A 22,915-nucleotide genomic window follows, 5' to 3' on the forward strand; every position below is an offset into this window, starting at 1 on the left:
TCATACAAGAATGATCTACTAACTAGTAGATACCTGCTAGGTTTTGAAAGTGAGTATCTTAGAGTGTTTTCCAGGCATGAATCGCCTGTGATTGGTTTATTTCAAATTCTATCCCCTGGGCACATGTGTAAATTCAACATCTATTCCACAATGGTTCAACGTTATTTCATTGAAATGATGTGGAAACAATGTTGATTCAACCAGTGTGTGCCCAGTGGGGATTGAGTATGTGGTAGTGACTGTACAGTATGCGCAGATTGCTCCAAGACTAGCAGTGTCTCAGTACACACAGGCAAGCACACTTCACAGCTCCTCCCTCAGCTAGGGTGTGATTAAAGCCAGTGCAGGCTGAGGGCGACCTGCACTCTGGGTTACAGCTCTGAGAGAGAGAGAGAGAGAGAGAGAGAGCGCAGTGAGAGCGAGAGAGAGAGAAGGGTGGAGAGATAGGGAGGGAGAAACAGTCAAAGAGGGAGGGGCAGCTACTTGGTGGACTTTTGTGGTTCTTGCAGCAGCGTCACAGCTGCTTGCTCTCGACAGTGTGGCATCACTCTCATATTACACACAGCGAAAAGCGCTCCAGCCAAATACTACAGTATGTATGATTGGATTTATTTCACAGGTATAAGGGTTGGCCTTCTTTTTGAAAAGTTTTTCTTTACTTCTTGAATTGGTTGTTTGTTTCACTATCCTCTCCATGGATGTATAAAACTAAGGCAAAATAAGCAAAAAGGATTGTAAAGTATTTTTTATTTTAATTTGTACATTTTGGATGCATTGCACTGACAAGACAACATGTTGTTGTCAGCGACATTAGAGGAACTTCTCAACAACCTTTTTTGGTCTTTGGAAACAGACATCCATAAACCACTGGTAGTGTTTGGAGGATCTGGACACTGACCAGCTGTTTTACGTTTGCTTTGAATGAATAGAAGCGAGAGGATGTGACATAGAGAGACCAAATTCTTGTGAGTTTGACTTTAAAAATGCTAGTACAAAATGTAATTTTTTACACATAATACATGAAAAATATATTTCACTTTGTGTATCTCTCTGCTTATGAAGATGGATTTCAACTTGAGTAGCACAGTGCTCTATGCGGTCAACAGCACTGTGACCCCCTTCCTCAACAATACAGGACCCTATCATCCTGCAGCGGGACCCTGGAGTTTACTACTGCTGGTGATCATCATCATGACCATCGTGGTGGGCAACCTGCTGGTCATCATCGCTATAGCACGCACATCCCAGCTACAGACTATAACTAACATCTTCATCATGTCCCTGGCCTGTGCTGACCTCATCATGGGGGTCCTGGTGGTCCCTCTGGGGGCCACCATAGTGCTGACGGGGAACTGGCAGCTGAGTGACACCTCTTGTGAGCTCTGGACCTCCGTAGACATGCTCTGTGTCACGGCTAGCATTGAGACTCTTTGCGTGATTGCAGTGGACCGCTATATTGCTATTACAAGGCCCCTCAGGCACAAGGTTCTGCTCAATAAGTGGCGTGCCCGGCTAATAGTGTGTGTGGTTTGGATTGTGTCTGCTCTGATATCCTTTGTGCCCATCATGAACCAGTATTGGCGAGCAGAGGATGACCCGAAGGCCTTGCTGTGCTATCAGGACCCTGCCTGCTGTGACTTTTTGATCAACCGGACCTTTGCCATTATATCCTCTGTAGTGTCATTCTACATCCCTTTGCTCATAATGATATTTGTCTATGCCAAAGTCTTCCTTATAGCCACACGACAGGTACAGCTCATAGACAAGATCCGTCTGCGCTTCCAGAGTGAGTACCAAGTGCCGCAGACGCAACAGCTGAGCCACCACAGTAACAACATCCTGCCCTTGGGCTATGGAGGCTCCTGCAGCACAAGCAGCACCAGCTCAGCTCGCAAGAGGAGCTCCAGACGAAGGCCTTCACGGCTAACGGTTATCAAGGAGCACAAGGCCCTCAAGACCTTGGGCATTATCATGGGCACCTTCACCCTCTGCTGGCTGCCTTTCTTTGTGGCTAACATAATCAACGTGTTTGACAGGAATGTGCCCCCTGGAGAGATCTTCCGCCTGCTCAACTGGCTGGGCTACATCAATTCTGGCCTCAACCCCATCATCTACTGCAGGAGCCCTGAGTTCCGCACTGCTTTCAAGAACCTACTGGGCTGCCCCTGGTTTTCCACCCCACGATTTAACATCTTCTACAAGGAGCTGCGGACACGATGTCCCTGCTTCCTGGGTTCGGCTGAGGCAGGGGCGGCCTCTTTCCAGAAGCCCCCTGCTGCTGCCACGCCTGAGGGTGATGAGAGCATGGCCAGCAGTCAGAGCAGCTATAAGAGTTTGGAACCTTCCCCAGGACCCCCACACTCCAATGGCATCACACAGTTCAGTGACTTCTCAGAACCAGAACATTTATTGTAAGTTTCTTCTTGTTATGATTTCAAATTTTGCACACTACATTTTCTCATTCCATGCAGTAAAATACTATAAACAATGCATTTTTTTTAAATTGCACAGATAACTGGGTCTTTCCACCAATTCAGTGGCTTTTGAGATACAGTACCTTCAGAAAGTATTCACACCCTTTGACTTGTTCCAAATGTTCTTGTGTTACAAGCTGAATTTAAAATAGATTAAATGTAGTTTTTGTATCACTATACCTACACACAATACCCCATAATGTCAAAGAGGAATGATGTTTAGAAATGTTTACAAATTAATACAAATTAAAAGCTTAAATGTCAATAAGTATTAAACCCCTTTGTTACGGCAAGCCTAAATAAGTTCAGGAGTAAACATTTACTTAACAAGTAGCACATAATAAGTTGCATGGACTCACTCTGTGTGCAATAATAGTGTTTAACATGATTTTTGAATAACTACCTCATCTCTTTACCACACACATACAATTATCTGTAAGGTCCCTTAGTCAGTGAATTTCAAACACATATTCAACCACAAAGACCAGACCGGTTTTCCAATGCCTCGCGAAGAAGGGCACTTACAGTATTGGTAGATGGATAAAAACAAAGAAAATAAGACATTGAATATCCCTTTGAGCCTGGTGAAGTTATGCATTACACTTGGAAGGAAACTGTTCAGGAACTTCACCATGAGGCCAACGGTGACTTTAAAACAGTTACAGAGTTTAATGGCTGTGACAGGAGAAAACTGAGGATGGATCAACAACATTGTAGTTAATCCACAATACTAACTTAATTGACTGAGTGAAAAGCAGGGGCGTAAAGTACTTAAGTAGAAATACTTTAAAGTACTATTTAAGTAGTTTTTTGGGGTATTTGTATTTTACTTTACTATTTCTATTTTTGACAACTTTTACTTTGACTTCCCTACATTCCTAAAAAAATTATGTACTTTTTACTCCATAAATTTTCCTTGACACCCAAAAGTACTCATTACATTTTAAATGCTTAGCAGGACAGGAAAATGGTCCAATTCACACACTTATCAAGAGAATAAGTGGTCATCCCTACTGCCTCTGATCTGACGCACTCACTAAACACAAATGCATCGTTTGCTAATTATGTCTGAGTGATGGAGTGTGCCCCTGGCTATCCGTATATTTTAAAAACAATTAAATGGTGCCGTCTGCTTTGCTTAATATAAGGAATTTGAAAAGATGTACACATTTTACTGTTGATACTTAAGTATATTTAGGACCAAGTACTTTTAGACTTTTACTCAAATATTATTTTACTCGGTAACTTTCACTTTTACTTGAGCAACTTTCTATTAAGGTATCTATACTTTTACTCAAGTATGACAATTGAGTACTTTTTCCACTATTGGTGAAAAGAAGGAAGCCTGTATAGAATACAAATATTCCAAAACATGCAACCTGTTTGCAATAAGCCACTAAAGTAACACTGCAAAAAAATGTGTCAAAGCAATTAATGTTTTGTCCTGAATACAAAGTGTTATGTTTGGTGCAAATCCAATACAACACATTACTGAGCGCCAATCTTCAAACAGCCCTGACATTAAATTCCAACCTCAGTGTGGAAATATAACAAATCTAGTTTTTGACTGTACTGGGTCTTTAAAGGGAACTTTATTGAATATAAAATTCAATATTGGTGCACAATGTCTGCTTAAAAGATCAAAGGGATGCAAAAGTCCCTCATTTTGTGGAACGACCCAACTCACATTTTCACGTTTCAGCATTTGCACTATTAGATTTGGTAATGATAATCTTGAGAAGACACTATGGTCCATGTCTACATGTGCTTAAGTCATGTAAGGTGCTCAGTGTGGTCAAAATTAAATGCTTGTGCACATTTTAGCTCTGATGAAAGTTTTGGTCTATTGCCCACAGCACAGTTCAGGCACAGTTAAGACAGGCAGTATGTTTGGGAATCTGTGTAAATGTGTAATGTCTGTGGTAGTAGGAGAAAATTATTACATCAGTGGTCTGACATGTGAGCATTAAATTGTTTTCTTAAACTTTAGGGCTCCTCTTATCTTTAACGGTCTACAGCTGTGAAGAATGATCGGAGAAAACACAACAGATATTTTGTTAAGTAGGACACTCTGAACTTCAAATGTCCCTATTTCTCTGCTAATACCATCAAATACTGTGAGAGGAACCTTTTTAATGTTTAGAAATCCCAAAAACGGTGAAAGACAAGCTTTTTGTTGTCATGCAAGGCGACAAATTCTCAACCCTCCCGTATCAAAATGAGAAAAAAAAAGTTAAGTGACTTAAATTATTTCAGTTAAGTATTAAAGAGAAAATCACTTTAAAAGTGAATTAATGATGACAGTTTTATGACAAAAAATTGCAAGCATACTGTAAACCAACGCAAGCTCTGAACTGAAAAGATTTGCTTGTAAAATAAAGACAGATCAAATAGTATGGGCAATGAAATGAAATCAACCAAAGTACAGGAATAGAAATTATGTAGATGCTATACATTTTCAGTTTAGTCCTAATTGTCTTTTCAATGTAGGCCTATTGATATCTGATATTTTCCTGTCATATTGTTGCAATACACTACCATAAGTTAAATAAGCATTTTTACAAGTGTGTGTGTGTGTGGGTGTGTGTGGGTGCGTGCGTGCGTGTGTACTGTCAATCATTCAATACATCTCTATTTAAGAATGAAAATAAAAATGGAACAATGCAATCACATCAGGAGCGGGTTGAATTGCTGCAATCCAGAGGGCATGTTTAGGATCGTATCTGTAGTTTTAGCGGTATTCCTTTGGGAGACGGGATAAGTTTTTGGTAAATCAAACAATCTCTTTGAATCTTTCACTCACATGTTTCATAGAGCTCACTGGGCATGCATGTTGAATATCAGGGAGAATCCATATTTGGATAAGTTCTGAATACATCAAGGTGCTGTGTCCGACTAAAATAGATTTGGCAGAACCATGTACAATAAATAAATACACTCAATGCTTACATATTCAAAGATAAGCTGATGTGGGAATATAACATTGTAACATAATGGGAAATGTAATATGCATATTTCCATTATCTTGATCCATAAATATCAAAGTAATTTGTTTAAACACTGTAGATTAACTAGTTGCTGGTATCATATTATGTTACCTGTAATCCATCTTTGAATCCAGCTCATGTCAACCTTATACAAATTACTATCAGATGTCCATGGTTTTTCTCTAAGAAACAAATATCTTAGAGAAACAAAAAATCCACATCAGTAATTTTGTGCTTCTGTCGTTGTATATGTAGCCGTATATGTAACCGTATATGTAGCCGTATATGTAGCTGTATATGTAGCCGTATATGTAGCTGTATATGTAGCCGTATATGATAGCCTGATAATATGTAACCGGTATATGTGACCGCGTGGATATGTAGCTGTATATGTAGCTGGTATATGTACTATATGTGGCTTGTGTATATGTAAGCCGTTATATGTACGCTGTATATGTAGCTGTTATATTGTAGCCGTATATATTAGCTGTATATGTAGCCGTATATGTAGCTGTATATGTAAGCCGTATATGTAGCTATTATCGTAGTCGTATATGTAGCTGTATATGTGAACTGTTACTGTATGTAGCTTATATGTAACTGATATGTAGCTGTATATGTAGCTGTATATGTAGCCTTTATGTGTATGCTGTATATGTAGCCGTATATGGTAGCGTATACTCGCTAGCTGTATATGTAGCTGTATATGTAGCCGTATATGTAGCTGTATATGTAGCTGTATATGTAGCCGTATATGTAGCCGTATATGTAGCTGTATATGTAGCCGTATACTGTATGTAGCTGTATATGTAGCTGTATATGTAGCCGTATACTGTATGTAGCTGTATATGTAGCTGTATGTGTAGCTGTATATGTAACTGTATATGTAGCTGTATATGTAACTGTATATGTAGCCGTGTTTATCCAATGGCATTGAAGAGTATACCACCTCAGACATCGGCTTCATCAATAATTGCATCGACGACGTCGTCCCCACTGTGACCGTACATATCCCAACCAGAAGCCATGTATTTCAGGCAACATCCGCATCGAGCTAAAGGCCAGAGCTGCCTCTTTCAAGGAGAGGGACACTAACCCGGACACTAATAAGAAATCCCGCTATGCCCTCAGACGAACCATCAAACAAGCAGTGTGTCAATACAGGATTAAGATTGAATCCTACTACACCGGCTCTGATACTCGTCGGATGTGGCAGGGCTCGAAAACTATTACAGACTACAAACGGAAACCCAGACGCGAGCTGCCCAGTGATGCGAGCCTACCAGACGAGCGAAATGCCTTTTATGCTCGCTTCGAGGCAAGCAACACTGAAGCATGCACAAGAGCATCAGCTGTTCTGGATGACTGTGTGATAACGCTCTCGGTAGCCAATGTGAGCAAGACCTTTAAACAGGTCAACATTCACAAAGCCGCGGGGCCAGATGGATTACCAGGATGTGTACTGAAAGCATGCGCGGACCAACTGGCAAGTGTCTTCACTAACATTTTCAACCTCTCCCTGACCAAGTCTGTAATACCTACATGTTTCAAGCAGACCACCATAGTCCCTGTGCCCAAGTAAGCGAAGGTAACCTGCCTAAATGATTACCGCCCCGTAGCATGTCGGTAGCCATGAAGTGCTTTGAAAGGCTGGTCAAGGCTCACATCAACAGCATTCGCCCGGATACCCTAGACCAGGGGTGTCAAACTCATTCCACGGAGGGCCTAGTGTCTGCAGGTTTTTGGTTTTTCCTTTCAATAAAGCCCTAGACAACCAGGTGTGGGGAGTTCCTAACTAATTAGTGATGTTAATTCATCAATCAAGTACAAGGGAGGAGCGAAAACCCGCAGACACTCGGCCCCCCGTGGAATGAGTTTGACACCTGTGCCCTAGACCCACTCCAAATCGCATACCGCCCCAACAGATCCACAGATGACACAATCTCAATCGCACTCCACACTGCCCTTTCCCACCTGGACAAAAGGAACACCTATGTGAGAATGCTATTCATACAGCTCGTTCAACACCATAGTGCCCACGAAGCTCATCACTAAGCTAAGGACCCTGGGACTAAACACCTCCCTCTGCAACTGGATCCTGGACTTCCTGACTGGCCGCCCCCAGGTGGTAAGGGTAGGCAACAACACGTCTGCCATGCTGATCCTCAACACTGGGGCCCCTCAAGGGGGTGTACTTAGTCCCTTCCAGTACTCCCTGTTCACCCACGACTGCGTGGCCAAACACGACTCCAACACCATCATTAAGTTTGCTGATGACAACAGTGGTAGGCCTGATCAGTGACAACGATGAGACAGCCTATAGGATGGAGGTCAGAGAACTGGCAGTGTGGTGCCAGGACAACAACCTCTCCCTCGATGCAAGACAAAGGAGCTGATCGTGGACTACAGGAAAAGGAGGGCCGAACAGGCCCCCATTCTCATTGATGGGGCTGTAGTGGAGCGGGTCGAGAGTTTCAAGTTCCTTGGTGTCCACATCACCAACAAACTATCATGGTCCAAACACCAAGACAGTCGTGAAGAGGGCACGACAAAACCTATTCCCCCTCAGGAGACTGAAAAGATTTGGCATGGGTCCCCAGATCCTCAAAAAGTTCTACAGCTGCACCATCAAGAGCATCCTAACCGGTTGCATCATGCCTGGTATGGCAACTGCTCGGCATCTGACCATAAGGCACCACAGAGGGTAGTGCATACGGCCTAGTGCATCACTGGGACCAAGCTTCCTGCCATCCAGGACCTATATGATAGGCGGTGTCAGAGGAAAGCCCATAAAATTGTCAGAGACTCCAGTCACCCAAGTCACAGACTGTTTTCTCTGCTACCGCACGGCAAGCGGTACCAGAGTACCAAGTCTAGGACCAAAAGGCTCCTTAACAGCTTCTACCCCCAAGCCATAAGACTGCTGACCAATTAATCAAATGTCCACTGGACTATTTACATTCATACCCCACCCTCCATTTGTTTTGTACACTGCTGCTACTCGCTGATTATTATCTATGTCACTTCACCACTACCTACATGTACAAATTACCTCAACTAACCTGTACCCCCGCACACAGACTCTGTACCGGTACCCCCTGTATTTAGCCTCGTTATTGTTATTTTGTGTTACTTTTTATTATTTTTTTACTTTATTTGGTAAATATTTTCTTCTTGAACTGCACTGTTGGTTAAGGGCTTGTAAGTAAGCATTTCATGATAAGGTCTACACTTGTATTCAGCGCATATGACAAATAAAGTTTGATCTGATTTGTATATGTAGCTGTACGCTACCATGCTCTTTAACACCAGATCTTACTGTGTTGTGGGACCTTAACTACCAGTTGATTATCAATTTAGAACCTGAAGGTTAAAATAGCTAAGAAAACAACATGAATATAACATCTTTGATGAAAAAGGCGCTGCATTATAAAAATACACAACAGTAAAGTATGTCCAAACTGTACCAAATGAAAGTGTGAATGTTTCATGCAGAGCATCATGGGCTGATCAATGTTTAGCCTGTATAGAGAAGCTTCCCAATAGTTTAGCGGTTTGTATGCCTCTGCTGGGGCCCCTCTGCAGCCTGTCCAACACCACCCGCAGCTGATAAAGCTTTATCACTGGGCCACAAGACTTCCACTCACTGGGAGACGCTATTTACAAGACAAGTAGGCAAAGGGAGCACACGGTTTGGTTACAGTTGGACTGCTAAACATGTCTTACCAAACCAATCCAATTTGCAGAGTCACTCCATACACTATACAGATGCTGGGATCAGGTTTCCTTTTTAATGACTACCAATTCCCTCTAACAACTTCAACCATATGTCACAACCTGGCTCTTAGATGGTGACAAGCAAGGGAGTCCACACATTGGCAGTTGAGTAACAAAAAATATTTATTAAATAACAAAGTATAAAACTACAAAGGAAAACTAACCTGCGAAGTGTGAAAGTAGGCATGTGAGGGATGTAATGGAGATGCATGGATGAAGGGAAAATGTGTGTAAGTGTTGAAGGGTGCACCTAATCCCAAAACATGATCAACCAGATCACAAAACAAAATGGTGCTTGTGGAGAGAGAGAGCCAAGACTGGGCACCAGGAACTTTTATCTCCTAGTTGATCCCAAACCTAGGTGCAACTTGTCACCTTAACGACCCAATCAGCTCCACCTGTCCCCAATCTGCAAATAAAAGCACAAACACAGGGAAGGAGGCAGGGAGAGTGAGGTGGGTGTAACACATAGCAAGTGCGGGCACTCATGGCTGTCTGCATCAGTTGAAGGGTAGTGGGCTATGTTATCTTTACTGATCTCCAGCGGGGGTTTGGGGGCAGTTAGGACTCGTTATGAATGCACTTTCTTCTCACACATGCACTACTGGATCTAAAGATTACTTCAAAAGCTCCGGAGCTGATGATTGTCTACTAATATGTATAGGCTGGTGACATGCAATTACAATTTTATTTATCCAAACAGTTCATTTGCATCGTCACATTTGTTTCTCGATACATGTTATTTAGCAGACGCTTTTTTTTATGCTGCCATCTCTGAGGTCTTTTACAGATAGATCCAATAAATTGGGCAGGAACATGGGAGACATTTTAAGAGCATATAAAAAGTATTCCTTAAAAGGAGCAGAGCCCGTCCAGTTCAGCCTGAGAAAGAAGGCTATAGCTCAGTGTAATACTACTCACACCGCACTGCAATGCTTTGAGATAGATTTGATAATGTCAGTAAGATCAATGTGTCTCAGACAAACCGGGCCGTGGCTATGACAGTATATCGAATGTGGATGATAAAGCGTGTGCACCATATTACCTCGGCAGGCAGGGCTGCTAAGCTAAGACACGGCATGAATCAGGGATCTGTGGTTAGGCTAGGACAGTGATTCCCAACCGGGGTACTAGAACCCCTGAGGGTACCTGTCCTATCCACAGGGGGCACTTGAGAAGACTCGTGAGACCATAGGCCTACTGGTAAATTGCACATGAGGGTTACTTCAAGGGTACTCCAGACAGAGCAGAATTCAGTTGGTGGTACAGTAACTGAAAAAGGTTGGGAACCACTGGGCTAGGACACGGCATGAATCAGGGGTCTGTGTCTGCTGCAGGTTGTGATCAGACAGGGCTATTTCTGGACACTCCCACAGATCAGAGTCAGGTTGAGAGGATATTATTCATGATTAGGACTTGATTTGGCAGGATAGTCAGACACCATGTGCTCCTCATTCATTTCAGTCTGTCTCGTGTGTGTGATGGTCACAGAAGTGTCAAACACACTGCAGACAGAATAGAAACAATGAGACAGCTAGGACTGTATATATATGTGTGTGTGTGTGAGAGAGGGGAAATGAGCAGGAAGAGTTAGGCAGCGTTATTCCCCAACCCCTTGGAACACAGGCAGGGGACAACAGCGGGGATCAAAGAGTGATGTCAGCACAAACTTTAGATAGAAGAATAGAGGACATGTCAGGTTAGATATGGCTGGCCCCGACTCGGAGCCGGGTGATCGTTTGTCTGGGCTTGTATTGACCTCAGACGGTCTCATAATGGTTGAGAGGTCTTTGAAACGTCAGTGGGACAATACTAACAATGAATAACTATTCTTATTAAAGTGCATGACAAACAGCCCTAAATAGGGAAGAGTTTTGTACAAATGACTGCTTATACATTGTTCTTGACAAAGTCGATGCCACATGGGCAATTCATGGTAATAATTTTTTCTCTCAAATGTAGTATAGGAATAGGACAAGTACGGATAGGACATGTAGTATAGGAATAGGACATGTAGTACAGGAATAGGACATGTACAGAATAGGAATAGGACATGTACTATAGGAATAAGACATGTAGTATAGGAATAGGACATCATGTAGTATAGGAATAGGACATCATGTAGTATAGGAATAGGACATCATGTAGTATAGGAATAGGACATTTATGGAATAGGACATGGAAATTGTTAATTCCATACAGTAGTCTTTTAACTAGCACGCATAGCAGCAAAATAAACAAATGAGTTAATGTCCTCAGAATTTCTCATAACAAACAGTAATGTTGTTTGGAGATCTATAGAGTGACAGCTGCTACTGCATTAGTCCTCATGGTGCGGCAGCGCTACATACAGCCTCTTGTAATAGTTATCACACACTCATTCTCTTTCATAAGCAGTGGCCTGCAGTGGCCTGCTCGGTATGGGTCAGGGGGAAGGTGATAAGACTGTAATGAGAGAGGAAAACACTTAGTGATAGAACACACATTCCTCTGTGTCAATCTTATCTTTAAGCACGGCAGTGGGGTATTTGTTTTCAGAAAAAAATAAAGATACATTTTTAGTCAACACTTCTCCCAACATACAGATTATTAAAAAGCAACATAGGCTGTATTTACATAGGCAGCCCAATGCTGATATTTTTCCCAATGATTGGCAAAAGATCTGATTTGTCAAAAGACCAATTAGTGGCAAAAGAACAGAATTGGGCTGGAGGTGTAAATGCAGCCATGAAGAACTAAATGCCATGAAGAACTAAATGCCATGAAGAACTTCAGAATTCTAGAGCAGGGTTTGCTTTTATTTCGATTTGAGAAAAGCCTTAGGCCTGAAATTAATAAAAAAATAAAGATGCTTTTAATTTGAATGTGCCCTAATATTGTTTGATTATACAAGGCCAACACAATCAATATTGCAAGTTTGATTTCTGGAGCACCATTTCATTGTTATCTTCAATTGAGCCATTCAGCAAAGAGTGCATAGCTGTTTTGTTAACACTGGAGCCTAACTGAGAGAATAGCACCGTTCAGCCATGGGACAAAAGGAGGAAGACTGTATAATAGAAAGAAGCTGTTATCACAAAAAATGTAATGTTTGATTATCATACTAATTAAGCATAAACAATTCAGGGCTTCTATAAACGCATGTTAGAAGAGAGGTTGGTTTTATAATGGCTTTGCAATCATTAGCAATCATGTGGCACTGACTTTTGTGTTTGCCCTGGCACTAAAAGGTTATGGCTTAAATTGCCATCTGACAGAGTCATACCAGGGCTTTAAAAAGGGGAACCTATTGCAGCTTTCTGGGAAATTCTTTGTCGGCTGTGTCTGGAACAGTAATGTCCATCTGATGGCTGATGGACTAAACTCTAGCTGTATGCTACCATGCAACTGAGACTGAGGCATTATCCAAACACCACGTCCCTCAAAAGAAACATGTAGTGTGTCAGGCATGGTTATCAAATCCCCCTCCCAAAATACAGCAGATGAAAGATTCCTAGAATTCACATCGCATGGATATCTGTCACGGCCGTCAAAAGAAGTGGACCAAAGTGCAGCGTGGTGAGCGTACATTTCCTTTTTATTTAAAATGTCGCCAACAAAACAACAAACGAAAGAAACAACCGTGAAGCTTACAGGGCTATAGTGCCACAAACAAAGTTAACTACCCGCACCGAAAGGAGGGAAAAAGGGCTACCTAAGTATGATTCCCAATCAGAGACAACGATAGACAGCTGTCCCTGATTGAGAACCATACCCGGCCAAAACATAGAAATAAAGAAACATAGAAAACAAAGCATAGAATGCTCACCCCAACTCACACCCTGACCAAACCAACTAGAGACATAAAAAGGCTCTCTAAGGTCAGGGCGTGACAATATCACATGAAATCCACAGAACTCCTAGGTTAAGAAGTTTCTGTGCAGCACCTATATTCAGTTCAGTAATGGCTTTCGTGAAATAGCACTCACGAGGCATCACAACAAGTAATGAACGCCAACATGTTGTGGCAGTGTGAACTCAGACACAACTCTCAAATGTTTATGTTCAAAGCAAATTGAATTGCTCAGACACGTTACACTTTTACCCCTCTGAAATTCTGTTGTTGTTTCAGCTTCCATTTGTTTGGCATGGCAACTATATCAGGCAAGAAATAGCTTTTGGATAGAATCCACGAAGCGTAGAGGCGGTGGAAATATGTCCATCTGCAGGCCTGCCTAATATACTGAGTGACTCAGAGCACCTGCCAAAATTGGCTTATTACTCCAAATGACTGAGTAAAACATTTATACACACTTTAGGTGCCACCAGAACTATTTTAAACAGACATTGGTGATGCTTGAGTCCTTTAATAGAACTGCATGCTGAGTGTGTAATGCCACACAGCTAAGTGTGAAATCTACATCCCTGCTCCTGGAGACTAGAATGCAGCACTGTATTGATATGAATAAACAAATACATTGTACTCTGTTTTAGATAATTTGTCAGTTAAACAGCATTATCAACTGTAAAATGCCATTGTAAGTACAGTCAATGTTTAGAAAGGCTAGTCATAATAGTTCATATATTCATTGATTTTTCTCATGACAGGATCAATGCTGCATGAAATACACTGTACATACATTCCAGTTATACTACAGGCATGCAGGATAGTCACAAAAAATAACTAGTGAAACAGGAAATTGATCTGCTTACAGATGAATGTACTAAGGCTAAGCCTTTCCATTCTGTCTCAAATAAATCACATTGTACAATCTTTAACACAATGGTCACTTTTTCAGATTACAGCGAGTGACAAGTATTGTATATCAAAAGTATGGTCAGGATTCTATACAAAGAACAACTGCAAAATGTTAATGCCGTTCTAAGAGAGGCCATTGCAAAAGAGCTCTTTTAATGTGCAGTCGACCATGACAGACCAAGCATTACCCTTTTAATATGTGAGCACTGACAATAACTGAGACCTGCACAATATAGATTAGGAGTCTTTTGTTGGATTAGGATGGGATCAAACCTCGGGGAGCATAAAATGAGGAACAGGATAAGAGGAGCATGGTAATGTGAGTATCTGATCCAATCCTACATCTAAAGCATCAAGAAGAAAATGGTGGGAGTTGAGTAAGCAGTTCACTATGGGACAAATCCAAATGTTAAGCCAAAGTTTTACTTCACTGTCTACAGCTGAGTAAAGTTTTAAAAAAATGGCAAGTAATTTAAATTAACTTTATCTCATCGATTGTTTCTTTCCAACTTACGCGTTCGAAGGTTCTTAATGGTAAGGAACCATATGTGCTCCAGGTGGTTCTTAAGAAACTGCAAACAACTTGATTGAAATATTTTAATGCCATCAATCATTGGAATCAACATATTTGGCACTTCCACTATACTGGACAGGATTGCAAAATAATCCCTTTGGCCCCACCTCACTTTCTGACCACAAAGTACACTTTACCCTGTTGACAGGTACTGTAAAAGAAAATACACTTCACTCAAATGATGGATGTCTCTGCATGAGACTATGTGATGGAGCGAAAGCTAAATTTTAACAAAGTTTTAAACTACACAGGCAATTCTTTCCCTCAGAAGTCCACGTGAAAGTACAATACTTGCTGTATAAGGGATGAGGGTACTTCTCTAGATTTCTCCAACAAAGCAATGGTGGGCATTGTTTATATTTTCCTGTGTAGACATGTATTGTAAAGTTGATAGGATCAGAATCTCTGGCATTTTGATAAAAGGATTGGTTGAGCAGGGAGTATGTTTGTGGGAAAGAGAACCCTTAGAGTACACACTACCATGAAGTGATTGATGGGAATAGGAAGGGCATTAATCAATCAGGATAGACACATTCAAAAGCTCAAAATCAAATAAGCAGTAAAACAAACTGTTATTGTTCCCCAGTCTGAAGTGAACCCAAATCACATAATGTTCAATATGGTAATGTGGGTTACACATTTCAACCTCCTTCCACCATGTTAGAGTCATCTCTCCCAATGTGCATTTGCCAAGTCAAACAAACACATCATCTCCTGATGAGACAGTTGGCCTTCTTGTCTAGATGCTTTAATAGTAAAGAACAACATGTGCTTGGGATTTCATGGGACGATGGGATAAACAACAAGTCTGATATTGCAAAGCAAATTTAAATCACAAGTGACACATAAGATGGTTGGATCGATTTCAGGGTTGATCTCAATGTTAAGAATTCCAATTCCATTATTTCAAAAATATATATACATTTCCCAAAAAGTTATGTCATATCAATGTAAAAATGTTTTCATCTTCCCCAAGGCAGGAAAAACAAAACCAATTGTATTATTTTAGGGGGTCAGTGTAAATCAGTCATATTTAAATTAAACTTTGAAATGTAATTTATTTTGTAATGTATTTTGAGGTATAGCCAATATTTCACCATTGCTTACAAGAACCACTTTCTGATGGTTCTGAATTGCTCTTTTTTATAACCATTACAGTAAATTGTGCTTAGTATATTTTGGCTAATAGGGCATCAACATTCCTCTAAATAAATTCTCATTAACCAAAATGACATTCTTAGTTCTCAGTGAATCATAGGCTTTAACAAAGTTTGGAATATGACAGTGTCTCAGAATATGAAAAATGACAGGAATATGACTCAATACAGTAAGCCCAAAAAGTCTAATTTATCCTTATTCACTCAGTTTCACATTACAGGAAAAGGATGGGTGAAAGATTTGGAAACGAATCTCAAGAAATTCAAAACAACAAAAGGCCGACCCCAGCAGTGACTTTCACAACTGACTGAGCAGAGATTGGAATGGCTGAGATGATACTGCACAAAGAACAACCTAATAATGCAGATGCACTGGCCCTGGTGAATATGAGCAAGGAAGATTTACAAGACCCTGAGGAGGAGAACTGAACTGGGCAGTTTGGTTTGGCTGGCCTGGATGTTTGGGAGCGGCACCAGTTTAAAGGTCCAGATCACAAGACTTGAAGACTAACTGTGTCAACACAGCACCCTGAGGAAGACTGTTCACTGCAACCCAGCATTAAATCATCATCATGAACTGAGGTATCCTGTCCTTGTCTGCCACCAACACGCTCACAGCATACTGTGTACAATAGGATAAACTCTTTCTTTACAACCAGGAATGATTGCAGATGTGTAACAGTAATACACCGTAGACATTCATGCACAATGTGTGTGGCCTCTGGTCTAAAGTGGGCAATCAGAATAAATGGTGTACATTATCTAATGCAAAGTTATTTATTTATTATATCCTCACTATCTGTACATGGAAAACTTGTCAACTTAACACAGGAATATCGTGTTATATGTCTTTACTCTCCAGTAATGTCCATAGTGTAGCAACACATTTTCTATTCAGTGTTCATGTCATTAACCTCTTCACTGCCAAATCAACCTGATTAACTGCACTTGAAATATAAGTGTTCTTATCAAGTGATCAGCCTAAATAACACTGGTAATAACCAGAACCATTAACATACAGTACCAGTCAAGAGTTTGGACACACCTACTCATTTAAAAGTTTTTCTTTATTTTTACTATTGTCTATATTCTATAATAATAGTGAAGACATCATAACTATGAAATAACACATATGGAATCATGTAGTAACCAAAAAAGTGTTAAACAAATCAAAATAAATGCATAGTAGCCACCCTTTGCATTGATGACAGCTTTACACACTCTTGGCATTCTCTCAACCAGCTTCACCTGGAATGCTTTTTTTCCCAACAGTCTTGACGGAGTTCCCACATATGCTGAGCGCTTGTTGGCTGCCTTTCCTTCACTCTGTGGTCCAACTCATCCCAAACCATCTCAATTGGGTTGAGGTCGGGTGATTGTGGAGGCCAGGTCATCTGATGCAGCACTCCATCACTCTCCTTCTTGGCCAAATAGCTCTTACATAGCCTGGAGATGGGTTGGGTCATTGTTCTGTTGAAAAATAAATGATAGTCCCACTAACTGCAAGCCAGATGGGATGGTGTATTGCTGCAGAATGCTGTGGTAGCCATGCTGGTTAAGTGTGCCATGAATTTTAAATAAATCACATGTCACCAGTAAAGCACCCCCACACCATCACACCTCCTCCTCCATGCTTCACGGTGGGAACCACACATGCGGAGATCATCCGTTCACCTACTCTGTATCTCACAAAGACACGGCGGTTGGAACCAAAAATCTCAAATTTGGACTCAGAGCAAATGACAGATTTCAAACGGTCTAATGTCCATTGCTCGTGTTTCTTGGCCCAAGCAAGTCTTGTCTTTTTATTGGTGTCCTTTAGTAGTGGTTTCTTTGCAGCAATTCGACCATGAAGGCCTGATTCACACAGTCTCCTCTGAACAGTTGATGTTGAGATGTGTCTGTTACTTGAGCTCTGTGAAGCATTTATTTGGGCTGTAATTTCCGATGCTGCAGCAGAGGTAACTTCGGGTCTTCCTTTCCTGTGGCGGTCCTCATGAGAGCCAGTTTCATCATAGCACTTGATGGTTTTTGCGACTGCACTTGAAAAAACTTTCGAAGGTCTTGAAATGTTCCGCATTGACTGACCTTCATGTCTTAAAGTAACGATGGACTGTCATTTCTCTTTGCTTATTTGAGCTGATCTTGCCATATTATGGACTTGGTCTTTAACAAATAGGGCTATCTTCTGAATACCACCCCTATCTTGTCACAACACAACTGATTGGCTCAAACGCATGTAGAAGGATAGAAATTCCACAAATGTACTTTTAACAGGGCACACCTGTTAATTGAAATGCATTCCAGGTGACTACCTCGTGAAGCTGGTTGAGAGAATGCCAACAGTGTGCAAAAGCTGTCATCAAGGGTGGCTACTTTGAAGAATCTCAAATATAAAATATATTTTGATTTGTTCAACCTTTTTTTGGATACTACATGATTCCATATGTGTTATTTCATAGTTTTGATGTCTTCACTATTATTCTCCAATGTAGAAAATAGTAAAAATAAAGAAAAACCCTTGAATGAGTAGTCGTGTCCAAACTTTTGACTGGTACTGTACATATTTTATAAAAGGTTATATGTAACTAAAGATATTGTTTGCAATAAACAGTCAATTATGAATATAAGTCAAGGACTACCAATGTCAACCTATGAAAAGCTAAGACTATTTGTAACATCAGCCACACAAAATGTACCCACATCAGGTGTACTGACATACAGCCAAATACATCCTCATTGTACTTCGTACACACAGCAGAACAATCTGCATCTCTGCCCTAAGTCACTGACGACAGACATTGCTTTGACCCATAAGATCTAGTAACAATTCCTTGCATCTCATGCAGCTGATAACTTATTTATTGTGTGATGACGAAGCAGTGAATGAGAGTGATGTGATTCCAAAAAAGAACCTTGAATATTGTCATGAACTAAATCATTATGAATTCTAACAATGTGTACCTCTACAAACCTTTCACTAAACATATGACTGTACAACTGAAATAAATGACAAGGTTTCGATGATCCTTCTCACTTTTGTCAAATTGTGAAAAAGAGGGGGGCAGAGAGAGGGACAGACTGAGAGACAGAGAAAAATAGTGAGTGAGACAGACAGTGACAGAGATTTAGAGACATAACAGAGCGAGAGAGAGAATCAAATTGAGAGAGACAGACAGACAGACACAGACGGACAGACGGAGGGAGGGCAGACAGAGAAGATGGGCTGAGAGAGGGTCAAAGAAATAGTGAGTGAGAGACAGACAGACAGACCAGATAGAGAGTGAGTGTGAGAGACAGAATCTTGACTATAAAGAGAGATACATTTAGATGTAGAGTCTCTCTCTCGCTCTAGGAGAATAAACCCTGGACTCTCTCTCACTATAGGGGAATAAACCCTGGACCGCATAATGCTCACAGTAACTGCGTGGGGTTTGAAACAGTCATGCTACAAAAACATCCTTATCTCCTCAACCTCAACTCCTTGGGATGGAAACAATTATCCGGACTGGAGTTCAACTCGATTCCTATCAGGTAATTCCTGTTACAATTGGGTTTTTTAAAAGTGGCAGGCCGGTAAAGTATTCATTAATCACAACACAACCTACTGTGCTTTATAACACTACTACTATACAGGCCATAGTATATCAAAGGTGGCCAAAGCCAAGCAAGACGCTGTGGTGTGGACGACAGATTAACCCAATGACAAAGCCAGGATTGAGCCATTTGTTGTTTTTTAAAGTCAGGGTGTCTAGCCAATATGATTATAAACACCAATGAACAAGTACAAACAAAATTCAGTTTGGTATGTTCTGCAAGGACAATTATGATGCTATGGTCACATAACCACTGATGAAATCAATCATCAGACACTTACCAGATAGTCATTCTGTACAGAAAGGGATGCCTATCTGATAAACCTAAAGGACAGGCAGCTTCTCTACAACTATTAGCTTGCATAACACACAAACAAGAATGTATTCACACAGTGGAATGCAGTCAAACAGTAGGTCAGGGGGAGTATTCAAGAGGCCATCTCATAATTACAACAGTGATGCGTACTAGATGACCAATGAATTATGTTCTCTAATCAAAAATGGGTACAAATATGCAATGGGATCTTGTGACTTTATTGGCATCAGAAGAAAATTAAATTAGGTCAATTGTTAAGAGAGAACAAACATGAGTTTCATCATTCACATTGCCCACCAATATCAAAAGTGTGCACATTTGTTATATTCAGTGAATAAGGGCTCTAACAAGAATCAGGGGCTCAAGTAAGTATACCTTCTGCAAATGGAGAGCAACTATTAACCTAAACATGCAGTGCCACCTAGTGTAACAGCTGAGTCTGAACAATCTGCCTTAAATGTTGTAAGTGACCACCGATATAAGCTTTTTACTTGCTTTGTGGTGATGGGCACAATGTTCACACTTGTGCAGTGAGAAATGTGTGCGGGAAAAAAAAGGAATGGAAAATTTTAACAGATTTTTGCTATAGTCCTTGCAAATACTTTTTAGTAATTATAACACATACATGGATTAGCCCTCTTTGCTTATCTAGTCATTTTAAAGTTGGGTAGCCTATGCTGGATGCAACACTCTATGGCCAAGGGCATGGTTAATGCAGTGGGTACAATGTATAAATCAAACGTTTGCCTGAACATTCTCATTTAAGGTCTGCAGTGAAGCCACGGGAGCAAACGTGTTTGGTACAGGGACATACAACATTTTCAAATTTGATTGTATTCAGCATTTGAATTTTGAAATATTATACTAAATTTAACTACAGAGAGGCATTTTTCTTTCTGAGTGCTAATCGGGGACATTTCCGGGCACAGCTCTAACTGGGGACAGGCAACCAAAATCAGGGACTGTCCCTGTAAATCGGGGGAAATTGGTCACGGTTCCGGTCTGCTTATGGGGTGGCTCTCCCATAGGCACCAATGCATTAGCAGAGTCTGGACTGCTTAGTTCAATGACTGTATATGAACCAAAAAATGGAGTGAGTGAGATGTTTCGCTTCCTCTTCCGTCTCAGGTGAAACAAATATTTTCAAGCCTTGAGACAATTGAGATACGGATTGTGTCTGTGTTCCATTCAGAGGGTGAATGGGCAAGACAACATATTTAAGTGCCTTTGAACGCGGTGGGGTAGTAGGAGCCAAGCGCACCAGTTTGAGTGTATCAAGAACTGCAATGCTGCTGGGTTTTTCATGCTCAACAGTTTCCCATGTGTATCAAGAATGGTGCACCACCCAAAGGACATCCAGGCATCTTGACACAAGTGTGGGAAGCATTCGAGTCAACATAGGCCAGCATCCCTGTGGAACACTTTCGACACCTTGTAGAGTCCATGCCCCGATGAATTGAGGTTGGTCTGAGAGCAAAAGCAGGTGCAAATCAATATTAGGAATGTTTCCCTAATATTACACTCAGAAAGTATTCAGAACCCTTGACTTTTCCCACATTTTGTTACGTTACAGCCTTATTCTAAAATTGATGAAATAGTTTTTTTCCCTCATCAATCTACACACAATACCCCATAATGACAAAGCAAAAACAGGTTTTTGCAAATGTATTAAAAATAAAAAATGAATATATCACATTTACATAAGTATTCAGATCCTATACACAGTACTTTGTTGAAGCACCTTTGACAGCGATTACAGCCTCGAGTCTTCTTGGGTATGACGCTACAACACATTTGGGGAGAACGGGCTCGTTCTGATGACTGGAGAAGAATAGGTGGAATGGTATCTAAAACATAAAAAAAATGGTTTTCAGGTGTACTCCAATCAAGTTGTAGAAACATCTCAATGATGATCAATGGAAACAGGATGCACATGAGCTCAAATTCGAGTCTCATTGTCACGGCCGTTAAAGGAAGAACTGGACCAAAGCGCAGCGTGGTGAGCGTACATATGCCTTTTATTTAGGATGACGCCGACAAAAACAAACAATACAAAACAACCGTGAAGCTTAAGGCTATAGTGCCACAAACAAAGACAACTTCCCACACTGAAAGGAGGGAAAAGGGCTACCTAAGTATGGTTCCCAATCAGAGACAACGATAGACAGCTGTCCCTGATTGAGAACCATACCCGGCCCAAACATAGAAATACAAAATCATAGAAAAACAAAACATAGAATGCCCACCCCAAATCACACCCTGACCAAACCAAATAGAGACATAAAAAGGCTCTCTAAGGTCAGGACGTGACACTCATAGCAAAGGGTTTGAATACTTATGTAAATAAGGTATTTCTGTTTTCTATTTTTCATACATTTTCCAAAATGTTAACTTCTTATGGCTGGGGGGCAGTATTGAGTAGCTTGGATGAATAAGTTGCCCAAAGTAAACGGCATGCTCCTCAGTCTCAGTTGCTAATATATGCATATTATTATTACTATTGGATAGAAAACACTCTAAAGTTTCTAAAACTGTTTGAATGATGTCTGTGAGTATAACAGAACTCATATGGCAAGCAAAATCCTGAGGAGAAATCAAAACAGGAAGTGAGAAATCTGAGCTTTGTATGTATTCACCAGAGTCCCCAATGAAATCCTCTTGAGATATTAATGATGTTGCACTGCCTAGGGGTTCCACTAGATGTCAACCATCAATATAAATTATAATGAGACTTCTATGGTGTTGTGGGAGTGAATGATAGCAGAATCTTTCAGGTGTCTGGCAGTCAGCCATTTTCTGATCACGCTTATTCCTCATGGTACCCACTTGCGTTCCATTTCTCATGAAGACAAGAAGGAATACTCCGGTTGGAACTTTATTGAAGCTATATGTTAAAAACATCCTAATGATTGATTCTGTACTTAGTTTGAAATGTTTCTTCGACCTGTAATATAACTTTTTGAAGTTTTTGTCCAATGTAACGCTGACCAGAATCAGCTTTTGGATATGTATACCAAACGCGCTAACAAAAGAAGGTATTTGGACATAAATAACGGACATTATCGAACAAAACAAACATTTATTGTGGACCTGGGATTCCTGGAGTGCTTTCTGATGTAGATCATCAAAGGTAAGGGAATATTTATCATGTAATTTCTTGTTTATGTTGACGTCAACATGYCGGCTAATTGTGACWAATTRTTCTGAGCGCRGTCTCAGATTATTGCATGGCTGGCTTATTCCGTAAAGTTTTTTTTAAATCAGACACAGCGGTTGCATTAAGGAGAGGTATATCT

General features: G+C 40.7%; 1 protein-coding gene across 3 annotated transcripts; it reads left to right on the top strand.

Moving 5' to 3' along the window:
* The first annotated feature begins 460 nt into the window (after positions 1–460).
* On the top strand, positions 461–18,734 carry LOC111974996 (beta-1 adrenergic receptor-like). 3 transcript variants are annotated; one of them, XR_011481011.1, is made up of 3 exons: positions 461–2,411; positions 15,929–16,289; positions 16,980–18,734. XR_011481011.1 is itself a non-coding variant. In XM_024003126.2 (3 exons), exons 2-3 carry the CDS (start codon positions 1,063–1,065, stop codon positions 16,017–16,019), a joined length of 1,440 nt encoding a protein of 479 aa, XP_023858894.1. In that variant the 5' UTR covers positions 461–965; the 3' UTR covers positions 16,020–18,734. The 3 variants fall into 3 exon arrangements, 2 of the variants coding, with proteins under 2 accessions (XP_023858894.1, XP_023858895.1); XM_024003126.2 differs by having other exon boundaries at positions 461–965; positions 1,063–2,411; positions 15,929–18,734; XM_024003127.2 differs by having other exon boundaries at positions 15,916–18,734.
* Positions 18,735–22,915: the final 4,181 nt, after the last annotated feature.

This window comes from Salvelinus sp. IW2-2015, linkage group LG15 (genome assembly GCF_002910315.2).
Source record: "Salvelinus sp. IW2-2015 linkage group LG15, ASM291031v2, whole genome shotgun sequence".
NCBI lineage: Eukaryota > Metazoa > Chordata > Actinopteri > Salmoniformes > Salmonidae > Salvelinus > Salvelinus sp. IW2-2015.